General features: G+C 41.6%; 1 protein-coding gene across 2 annotated transcripts in view; it reads left to right on the plus strand.

Annotated features, from left to right (window-relative positions):
* The window catches only part of RHBDF1 (rhomboid 5 homolog 1), a 448564-nt gene that overhangs the window by 192089 nt on the left and 244427 nt on the right, over positions 1-12048 (plus strand). For both annotated transcript variants that reach the window (XM_086941148.1, XM_086941149.1), the window contains exon 3: positions 5421-5551. In XM_086941148.1, coding sequence (XP_086797274.1) covers positions 5421-5551 — 131 coding nt within the window. The remainder of the gene's footprint in view (positions 1-5420; positions 5552-12048) is intronic.

A 12048-nucleotide genomic window follows, 5' to 3' on the forward strand; every position in this document is an offset into this window, starting at 1 on the left:
GGCCCAGATCTTCGGACTGGGTTGAATGTGTGACATTGATCCACATTCGGTCCGGCACATCTGTGGTGGCGCAAGGGTAAACTTGGGTCACGCACCTTTTCTGGCGCATCCCTGCTGATTGGCAGGGATGCGCCAGGAAACATGAATCTGCCCCCGAGTGTCTCATCATTACAGTTAGGAACCTACTTTGATTGGGAAGTCATACCCACTATTGGACGATCGACTCGTCAGTGATTCATCGTCAGCCGTAAGTCATTAAGCTACACAGTCTATCCCCGACTTTCACATATAACGAGAGTGGTTAAAATTAGTGCAACCTTTCTTTCAGCCAAATAAGCAAATACATTCACCAGAATCGAGTTTCTGGTACTGGCACAAACAACATAGAGAATTTATTAATGTATTTATTTATGTATAAAAGCATATATAACATTTTGATAAAAAATGTACAATAGATAGGTTTTCATTCTTAGAACAGTAAATAGTGGAATTATTAAACCCACGTTTTTGTAATAAGTATGTGTTTTAAAAACATGGTCTCAGAATAAGAATGGCCCAGGCTAACAGACATAGACAGAAGCAAACTCTTGGTTCTCAGTCCCACCATTCTCAAATTACAGCAGAAAACACATAAAGGCATCACACGTCCTTGGATGACCTTAAAGACTGTTCAGACCTCTTAGTCATCTCCTTCACACACTTCACGAATTTAGCTTGGTTTTGCTATGACTCAACGCAAACAGTCTTTAGGCACTCTACAGGCAATCCCAGCTCTGACATTACCACCAGATCAGTGGCGGCTGGTGAAGTTTGAGAATGGTGAAGCTAGACTCACCCTTTGGGGATTGGAGCATGTAGGGAGGCCTCTCGCGAGGTTCGGCATTGTATTTTCGGGGAGGCCCGTCAGCATTTTCTGTGCAAGTCTAATTTTTAAAAATCTGATATGCATTTTCTAATGCACCACAGTTACAGCTGTCTTCTAGTGCCCACACAATACCATGGTTTAATGGTTTTTGGTGGCATTGGGCCCCATGACATTCATAGCTAAAATGCATTCACCATAAGCAAGGGGACTACCTGTACCATAAAATCTACTCATTAGTGGCTGATTTACACAAAGTAAAACTAGAAAAAGGGATAATTCAGGGCTTACACAACCTAAATTATGTGATCTTAGGCAAACATTTTATGTCACCAAAGATCTTTTCCTCATTTTCGGGTATAAAAGCACACTAAATCAAATATGTATGTTCAGAATGCCAGTTGTACCAAAACCATTAGGGCTGACTTCAGGTCGAGTTCTGCTGTCTCTTTATAAAAACTACACAGAAATGAACAAATAAGTAAAAACCAAAGGCTTAACATAAAGAAAGTCTAATAGACACTCAATTACTGTCTGATTTGTAAGGTGAAACCAGAAAATGTGAATAAATCAGTGCTTCCTTACTTAAACTGTGTGATCTTAGGCACATGTTCACCTTCAGAAAACAAAAAAACATTATCACAAACGTATGAAAGCCCTTTCAAATATGTGCATTCTGAAAACTAGCTATACAAAATTCATCATGAGTGGATATGAAAGTACTTTAAAATAGGTGCGTGGCCATGAAGGCCAGTATTACATAAATCATTACAGTCAATCAAAGCACTTTCAAATGGGTGCGTGAATGTCAGTTGTGTACACAGACCATTAGCACTGCCTTCGAGGTGAGTTCTAACAGTCGCATTATAAAAGCTACAGTGAAATGCATAAAGAGGAAAAACTAAAGCACACAAACAATTGCTAATCTAAAGTTTTCAGGGGCAGACGGAGCTGTAAAATCTAAACCTCTCACCTCGTGGTCCACTGGGTTGGGGGTTGCAGGGCACAATCTGGAGTCTCCAGACACCCTCCCGAGTCACACACAATTTTATTGCGCATCAGCACCACCTTAGCTAACGCTGCCGCAAGCCTCCCCCTAGCAGCCAGAGAGTATTGCTGTGCAGTGTCATACATGTGTTTTATACCACCACTAATCATGGCCCTTACAAAATGCAGTGTGGTATCAGAGTCTGTGCAGTGTCTTCAAAAATAACAAACTGCGCAGACTCGAGTTTTTGACTTCCCGCCGGCCCGCTGCCTTTTCCCTGCCCTTTCCCAACTCGACACAGGGTGGGACCAATCCTGTGACGAGTTGGGAAAGGGTGGGGGTGACTGTGCTCTCAATTCCCTGAGTGACATGAAGCCCTAGCACTGCGGGGCTTCAATCTAAAACGCCCGGGGGTAATTTTACTTGGACGTCCTCGGGGGGTGGAGCCTGCCCCTCAATGCTATGTATTTACCGAGCTGATGACCTCACAGGCCTCAGGGCTGTGAAATCATCAGCCCGGCAACTAGTGGAAAGTGCGACCGCCCAGGCACGAAGTGTCATTCAGCATGATTAACTGAGTTGAAAATTAGAAGTGTGCAGCAGTCCCGGCTCCTGGACCCAGAAAGAAAAAAAAATTAACGCTTTTTGTAAATGAATGCAGCGTGGAAAGCCCAAAAATAAATCAATGAGTTTGGTTTTAATTTGGAGATAGTGATGAGGGCGAAAGTAAAGGGGGCGGAGCCCCGACGCCCTGGACGAGAAACCGCCACTGCACCAGATACACAATCCTGCAGATTATTTGTGTCCCAATTGCAAACCTGTCTACCCAACTAGAACCTTTTGGACTTACTACAGTCTCCCTTCTGCTCCAGGCAGGTTGTACTTAAATTCATGGATAAGGCAATTGAAACAGCTGATTGGATGAGAAATGCATGCACGCGTTACACACGCTTTGTTAGTTAACACTACTATTCACACTGATGACCACAGGATGAATTTTTTTGTGCTCTCCAATGACAGAATCCAGCCCACCACATTTTAACGTTTACCTGGCCTAAAAAAATGCAATTAGATTACACAGTTTCTTTAGAGTATGACATACAAAGTGTACACAGTTCTACGGTTATATTGCTACACAATGTATGTATCTTCTTCACAGATCCTGCTATTGTATATTGTCCAGTCAGGTCTCCTGGATACTGTATCTATATTTTGCTTGTTATTCATTTAATGTTTCGTTATGTATCTATCTATGATGGTAGGTGTTTTAACATCACGGACCAGCATTGAACCCTATGTTATTTTCTTTGTATTTATGTAACTATGACACCTACCTTGTAAAGCGCTCTGATACCCACAAGGGTCTGGTTCACGCTATATAAAACTTTAAAAATAAAAATAAATAAATAAAACACAGCATGGTTTCAGAGTCAATTCCACAGTGCTTATACAGAGCATCTCGCAGTGGTAATCATCACAATAGGAAAACATCACTGGTGGATTAGGGAAAGCCGTGGTGGAACTCAATGCGATTATGGACAACCACAAGTGTCATTGTCTTAGAACAATTAATAACAAACCTAAGAGAAAGGAACAAGTACCACTTGAGTATGCACCCATGGAAGGACCTGATGATATTTTTTAAAAGGTGGTTTGTCTTAGATTTCTTTCTTTTCTGAGCACTGTAAATGACAGATGTTACTAATCCAAAATATATGGTACTTACAGACCATTGAAAAATGGAAGCCTGAACTACCTAGTGCAGGATTCAAACTCAAAAGATCAGGGGCGGCTCCTCCGCTAAGGCAAAGGAGCGGCTCCCCATTGCTCTCTGAGCAGGTCAAAACGGAAAAAATAACATGATAATAATGCATTGTTATTATAATTTTACTGTTCCGTTGTTGCTCAGCTGGTTAAGGGGTTAAGAGCAGGGTGAGGTTAGGCTGTCACGGAGGAGAAGGGGGAGAAATGGTGTGCACTCGCTTAAGTGCACAAGATGGTTTAGCCAGCCGTCTTGGGCCAGCCAAGCAGTCATGTGCACTTTGCATGTTCTCCACCAGGCTGTATTGTATCAGCAGCATCATAATTGGCTAGGGGATTCTGGAAGCCTGGGTGCTTCCTGTTCCTGCCCCTGGAGTCCTGGAAGGGGGCCAAGAGGATCAAGAGGCAGCAGCTGGCAGGCAAGTAGGAGTTTTTCTTTAATTCCCCCCTTTTTTGAAGGTCACACACATCCTTGCTAGTACCTCTGGAAAGCTGCACCAGTTGCGCCTTTCCATTCGTACTGTGGCGGAAGTCATTTTTCCCACATTGGTATGCCCAGAAATCAGAATTGTACGGAAAGTAGAAGCACACTTTGAGGAAGCCAACATCAACTTGCACTGGCTTCCATCAGCACAAATTAAGCACTGCAAAAGGTGGTATGTTCTCGTCTGTCTTCAGAGTGATGTGGTTCCACGGCTATTCTGTCAATGCTAAGGCATCCGATAATGCTGTAGTGGAGATTTTGAGCGAAGACCGAAGCCTCTACATCTCCAGTCCTGCACTTTCTGAGCCTACCACGTTCTCTTTCACATATCCCTCCGTAGCTGGAACACCGTGTTTGGAGAATATTACCGACAGTACTGCGTATCCACTATAACGTGACCCAAAGCTTGCTAAGAAGCTCTGTATAAGGATTTTAGAGACCCCCAAGTTGAAAGATATTTAGCCATTTGGCCACTCCCATTTGTCTAGCAACAAGGCCAGTTCTAGGTGACATGTTGTCCATAGGATTTGAAACCAACCACAGCACAACCGTTTTTTCTCTCACGTTAGCATTAAAAAAAAGTACATATATCATTTGTAAAATACCTCTATCAGCTTGTAAAGAAAGATTATGTTTGGCATACATCCACTACTTTGGCAACAACTACATCACAGACATATTATTGTTCAGTGGCTTAAGGAAGTGTTGTTGTGTAATTACATTGTGCTTTTAGGTATTGTCATTGATTAGTATAAATATGGTGTGCGAGTTATGGCTACCATGGCTGTTGTGCAAGTTATGAATTGCGTCCTAACCATAATTTACGTATTTCTGTGTTTTTTTTATTTTAATTCACACCATAACAGTGATTTCACTTTATTTTTTCAGTGAATATCTGAGGGTTTTTTTCATCTTCATTAAGGTGTTATAACCAAAGCTAACCAAAACTTCCCTTTAACATTTGCCTTTTTATGTGACGTTTTATATCATATAACACACCAACAGTTGTTAATGGTCAACCCCTTTGGCCTGGCCCTGTTTATTTTTTGTTTACATGGACCGCAAACCCGCTACAAACTCTTTGTCATCAGACTGGAACCCAAGGCATACTCCATGGACCTGTTTGTGCCTTATATGAGCCTGGTATATAATTGTGGGTCAGTCTTTTGATGTACTGGCGCCCAATTTGGTGGTCGCGAAGTTGTGATTCCCAGTGTGGTTATGTTCAATGTATTGACATATAGCCTTTATTTTTGTATTTGCAATGTCTAAATTTGGTCTCAGTACATTTTTATTCATGTATTATTATTTTTCATATTTTTCAGCCTATCAGACGACAAACGTATTTAAGAAGTGTTAGCATGCCTGTAGAAAATATTAGAATTCCCTCACCTCAAAATGAACCAAGAAGAGCAGTGTTACAACGACAGACCTCAATTACTCAAACTATCAAAAGGTAATCCAAGTTTTATCTTTAACTTCCATATCGGTGTGTCTATTGTCAAAATAATAAAATAATGCATCTCCAAAGGTATCCCTTTACCAAACATGCCACAAATTATTTGTATTACTCATAATCTCATTGCACATTCATTTATGTACAATTACTTGTTGGTTATTTTTTAACACTTCTTCCAAGCCAATTGATAAAGCAGGGTTCACAGGTCCCTGCCAGGCAGGTGGGGTTCTCTGTGCCCTGAGCTGAGTGGTTGCAGCTATGGCTTGAGTGCACTGATGTTTTGCCAAGCATTTAATAGGTCCACCAGCCCTCAAAACAGGAGTTTGGTATTTAAAAACAAAAAACAAATGGCACTGATGCGCTGAGAATTTCTCCCAGTGTGTGAGGGTCATTTCTTTGGGTTCCTGCTCAGAGCAGCAAGGATTTCCCTGGAAGTCCTAAATAGGAAAAATGTACATTCACCCTAGACAGGGTAGGTGGTCTGAGGTCGCCCATCCATTAAAGGAGAGGATGTGGCCTAACGGCTAGAGCAGTCGACTTTAAATCTGGGGACCCGGGATTGAGTCTCGGCACAACATTCTGTGATTCGGGACAAATCATGTAATCTCCCCGGGCCTAACAAAAATGAATGTGTCTGTCTGTAACCCAACTAGTGCTCATGTAAAGCGCTCTGATACCTTCGGGTCAAGTTTGCGCTATAAAACTCAGAGAAAAGAAAAAAATACATTTTTTGCTGTAGGAGCCTGCACCAGGTGTGCCATAAGAATCCTGGTCCTTATCTGAATCTAAATATCTGCCAGGCTCCAACTGAGCCCCTGAGGCTGGTACACTCGATCAACAAAGGTCCATTCCTTACCCTACTCAAAGCACGTCTCCCCAAATGTATTCAGCCTCCGGACTGCGATTGTAACCTGTAAACGTTTTGGAATGATATCCTAGAACTAGCAAATGCACTGCAATGCTCGAATAATGGCCGGCTGTGCACTATGTAAGTGTTAAATAAGGATAATATCAACAGTACTAATGGTTGACTAAGCATGTAGAAATTACAATTTATTTTGAAGACAAAAGGAAATAAAAAATAAACTGAACCAAACCAAGAAGTAATAGTATATCATCGCTTTTGAGAAAAACAATATAATTCAAGGAATTGTGCAGCCAGTGGGTCTTACCTTTGAAATGCATTTGATGATTCTTTGGCTTTGCCAAGGCTTGTGAGAAGAAAAAAATGTCTGTTACCAATTTTGAACAACATAGGTAAAACTAAAATGACCTACAATGTCAGGTCTCAGCGTAATGATTTATATGCCTGCATGGGTCACAGCGCATGCTCACATAAGTGTCATGATGCTGCAGTAGATTTTTTTTATGGATGTCCTAAACATCATTGACAAAAAAAAATGTTTGTTGAGGATGCTGAACAACATTGAGAAAAAAAACTATTATGACCATGTAGATGCCCACATGCATCCCCACACATGCTAACGTATGCGTCATGATGCTGCGTGGCATTATGCTTTTTTCACTTTTAATTTACCATTCTTAAATGCAGGCACCCATTTTGGTATACTAAAAATATATAAATAGTGTATTAAACAGAAAGGTGTAGCCTGGTATCAAATTACAGCTTCGGGCCCTCCTAAATGGCAGGGAACAGCAGTCACCTGGAAGTGGTAGGGGCTCAATGGAAGAGCTGCAGGGGAGGGAGGCTTTGAAAAAAAAGGTCGAGTGGGATGGAAAGGGGAGGGAAGAAAGCAACAGAGAAGTTAGGATGAGTAACACAGTGAGCAAGAGGGCAGGGATGTTAAGGTGAATCAGCACAGAGGAGCAGAAGCAAGAAAATACATGTACTCGAGTGGGGTGCTGAAAGAAACAGAATAAAGTACTTCTCTGTTGTCAGCTGTTAAGGGATACAAGCCGCCAACATTAAAAGGATAGTGAAGTAGCTATGCTCCAAGGAAGGGACAAACACACAAAGATGAATGAAAGCCATCGAGTAAGAAGCAATATTTATATTTATATTCATTCATTTGTAGAGCGCTTGGTTACACCAACGGTGTGTCCCCGCGCTAAGGCATGGACAGAAAGCCAACCAAAGATAAGCAATGAGCTGACCCAAACTAATTAGAAGTATTAGTATTGTATACAATAGGCCTTTCAACAGCAAACAGCTAAGGCAGTCTGAAGTCGAGACCTAAAATGGCTTTACAAGAGGTTAATATCAGCACTGCAAAAATGCCATTCTGTAAATGTAAACTGCCAACTGATAAGTATAGTTTAAATGTAAGCTGCAAGAGCACAGAACAGGGCACTGTGACCCCATCAGGTAAAAAGGAACAATGTATGTTTTCTGTGCCTGATTTTGTATTGTGCATTAAATCGGAAGAGTGACTCCAGTTTCTTCTAAGCTTTGACCAGTTATCCTCCATAAGACTTCTGCAACTTTCTCTCTTTTTGTGCAGTTGCCAGAGTCTATAAATAAAGATGCAGGCCTCAACTGCCCATGGCTGTTCATTATGACACAAGCTAACCTAAGGATTGTACTTATTGATGAGTGTTTCCTGTCCCTTAACCTAGTTGTACTTTGCCATTAAACTCGAAGAAGATTACCTCAATAAGTGTGGTGTATTCATTACAACACTTTCTGGCAAAGTGGGTGGGATCGACGCTATAGTAAAAAGAAAATGTTTTAATGGTCGATTCAGGTTCCTTGTACACGATTATACCAAAGCACATGTTTCTGATGTGATCTTGAAAGGATATCAGGGAGCTGACATTGGTGTGATAGGATACTACTCAGTAGAAATTGAATTTTAAAAAAGCACCACTTAGGGTAGAGTGTATGTAGCAGCCAATGGTCCCCTAATATTGGGCTGTCTCACCAGTATGACCTGCACAATATTTTTAACCCAAGGGCCATAGAGCAAGTGTTGGTCGTTGAGGATAGAGAACTAGAAGCTTTACTCAAAGACTTTGAAAAGGTATTTAAGAACATAATTGGTGAGGTTAAAGATTATCAACACAAAATAGAAATTTAAAAGAAATGCAGTGGCAATGAAAATTCACTCAGAAAAATACCTTTGGCAGCTTGTACTGAATTTAAGTCTATCTTAGACCAAATGATCAAAGGTAAAATTATTGAGCCAGTAGAAGCAACTAAGTGGGTGTCTCCAGTGCTCATCACCAAGAAGGTAGTCTCCTCTCTGTGGCTCTGTGTAGATTTGCAGATCCTGAACCAAGCTTTCGTCATGGACTTTATCCCATTGCCGAACATTAATGAGTTGATTTTTCAGTTGTCCAACTGCAAGTACTTTTCTAAATTGGACCTTTAGAGTGCATATCACCAGGAAAAATTGCATCAAGACTTAAAACATTTGACATTATTCTTTACCACTGAGGGTGTTTTTCAATTTAACAGGTTACCATTTGGTTTCTCGTTAGCCCCCAATGTGTTTCAGAGACTATTAGCACATTTATTGTCTGGAATAAGTAATTTGGTCTTCTTTCAAAATGACAACGACAAGTAGAGATCGTTTATTGGTCTCCTAGTTTACTATTTAATGTTTGTGAAGGATTTTACAGGTAAGTCAACTACAGTTGTTAAAGAAAGGGAAAAAAATGAGTGGAGAAAGTTTCAACAAATTACTTTTGCTCAACTTAAAATGGACATTTCACATGCTAACATTTTGTTGCGTTCAGATTCAGTCTAAAAACAATTTTAACTGTTGATGCAAGTGCTAATGGCATTGGACCGTTACTGTCTCAAGTACATGGAAAAACAGAAATAAACTGTGGCTTTTGTCTCTCGCTCATTAACTGATGCAGAGAAAATCTATTCTGTGATTGAGTTGGCAGCAGCCTGGGCCACAAATAATTTCGGAGTCTTTTTTTGGGGCGGGACGTTTTTATTGAGGATTGACCATTTATTTTTTTATTTCAAAGGTTTTATATAGCTCTGCTGGACACGAGAGTATCAGAGCCCTTTACAAGGAAGGTAAAAACAAACATTGAACAGTGAGATCAAACAAGTCAAGTGTGTCAAAGGAGTATGGACTTATAAATTGAAAAATATACAAATAAAAAAAAGAGGAGAGAGACGGAAGTGAAGCGAGGGTGAGATTGAGAGGGCAGGGGTATAGCGGAGGAGGGAGGGGAGAGCCTAGTATGAGAGAGAGGAGTTATCAGGGATGGTGTCATACTACAAGTATCACGATACATTGGACATGTAAAGTGTCCGTGACATTAGATACCCCAGTATTTGTTGAGAAGCAGTATTTTGAGTTCTTTTTTGAAGAGATGGTAGGAAGGGTTGCAGCGGATATCCTTTGGGAAAGAGTTCCAGATTGTGGGAGCGTTACCAGAGAACACACAGGATTGGGTCTTATGATGTTTCAGTCTGGGTGGGATCAGGATAAGTGAGTTAGTGCTTCTCAGGGATCTGGAACAACCTGCTTTCTGAATTTTTGTTGCAAGGTAGGAAGGGGTGTTTTGGTGAAGATCTTTGTGAGTGATGCAGGCAATTTTGTATTAACCATAAACCTTTGTTATGAGTACTGGAGCCGAATAGCACAACCAGAGGATCTGGTCACTTGGCAAGGTTGGTAGTTAGACTACAAGAGTATGATTGTGAAGTTGAATATCTGCGGGTATGGAGAAGAAAAGTGGAGGATTATTTGTTACTGTTGCCTGATAAGGCTGTGTATGAGTACACTTTTGATTCAGAAGAAGTGGTGGCTGATATATAGGATGCTATTGAAGGATTACATGGTTGTGTGTCTATGACCCAGTGGAAGTTAGCTATGGATAAAGATGAGGCTCTTGAAGAACTCAACGAAATGCGCATGGGTGAATTGAGAAGGGAAAGCACTGTTCCTGAGGCAGTTAGACAATTTCATAAGGTTTTAGGAGAATTATCCCTTGTGGGCAATGGTCTGATTATGTGGAAGGGAAAAATGTGTGCCAATAGCAGCGATGAGAAAAAAGCATATAAAATTAGCCCATGAAGGACATTTGGGCCAAACCTTCACCATTAAGAGGATGAAAGAGAGATTTTGGTTGCCAAAAATGGACACTCAGGTAAAAGTAGGGGTGGAAAGGTGTGAAGTGTGTAAAAATTAGGAAAAAAGATTTAGAGTTGTGTTGGGAGAGACTGAACACAATCAGCATGCTGTTGAGGCAGATCATGTGTGGAAGAAACTGTACTTAGATTTTATTGGCCCATTTGGGTGCTGTCCTGAGCATGAGAGATACACAGCGGTTGATGTGAAGTCCAGGTTGTTAGAAGTGGTATTCATGAAATCCATCAATACCAAAGCCACAATATCTTGGTGAATGCTTGTTTCTGGTCCAGGGAGGACCTGGCCTGGCATTACGGGTTGGACTGTTTCAACAGCTTCAAGACTAATTTGCATATGGCTGGGTCCCAACTGGTGTGGCATAGTGAGCAAAAAAAATGGATTTAACCCAGATCTGCGGCTGCGGGTGAATGTTTGACAATGTTTAGCATTCCGTCCATCACCTTTTTGTGTTGCTATAGTTGCCCTAAGTGGGAATGGTATACCCAGATGTGGGTCTGTTCTAACTGTGGCACTGGATTCAAGCTAGTCTGTTTGATGAGGGATGATAACCCGAAACGGGTCCTGGGATGCTTGTTTCTGGGCCAAGCAGGACCTGGCTTGGCAGTTTGGGCTGGACTGCTCCCACAGGGAAAAGGGTCAAGAATAATTTGCATATGGCTGGGTCCAAACTGGTGTGGCATAGTGAGCAAAGAACAATGGATTTAACCCATATCTATGACTAGGGATGAATATTTGACAATATTCAGCATTCCGTCCATCATCTTTTTGTGTTGCCATAGTTGCCCTACATGGGAAGGGTATGTCCAGACGTGGGTCCAGTGCTTACTGTGCCACTGGATTCAAACTAGCCTGGCTGATGAGGGTTGATACCCTGAAACCGGTCCCAGGATGCTTGTTTAAGGTCCAGAGAGGACCTGGCTTGACAGTTCGAGCTGGACTGTTCCCGTGTGGAAAAGGGTCAAGACCGATTTTCATATGGCTTGGTCCAAAGTGTGGAGACATACTGAGCAAAAAAATGATGGATTTAACCCAGATCTGTGACTGGAGATGAATGTTTGGCAATGTTCAGGATTCCGCCCATCATCTTTTTTTGTTTCTATAGTTCCCCTAAGTGAGGAGGGTTTACCCAGACATGAGTCCCTTGCTCACTGTGCCACGTGATTCAACTAGACTGGCTGATGAGGGGTGATACCTGAAACCTGTCCCGGGATGTTTGTTTCCAGTCCAGGGAGGACCTTGCTTGGCAGTTCAGGCTGAACTGTTCCCATGGGTAGCAAGAGCAAGACATATTTGCATATGGCTGGGTCCAAACTGGGGTGGCATAGTGAGCAAAAAACTATGGATTTAACCTGCATCTATGACTGGGGGTGAATGTTTGACAATATTCAGCATTCCATCTGTCATCGTTTTGTGTTG

Source organism: Lissotriton vulgaris, chromosome 10 (assembly GCF_964263255.1).
Source record: "Lissotriton vulgaris chromosome 10, aLisVul1.2, whole genome shotgun sequence".
NCBI classification, from domain to species: Eukaryota; Metazoa; Chordata; class Amphibia; order Caudata; family Salamandridae; genus Lissotriton; species Lissotriton vulgaris.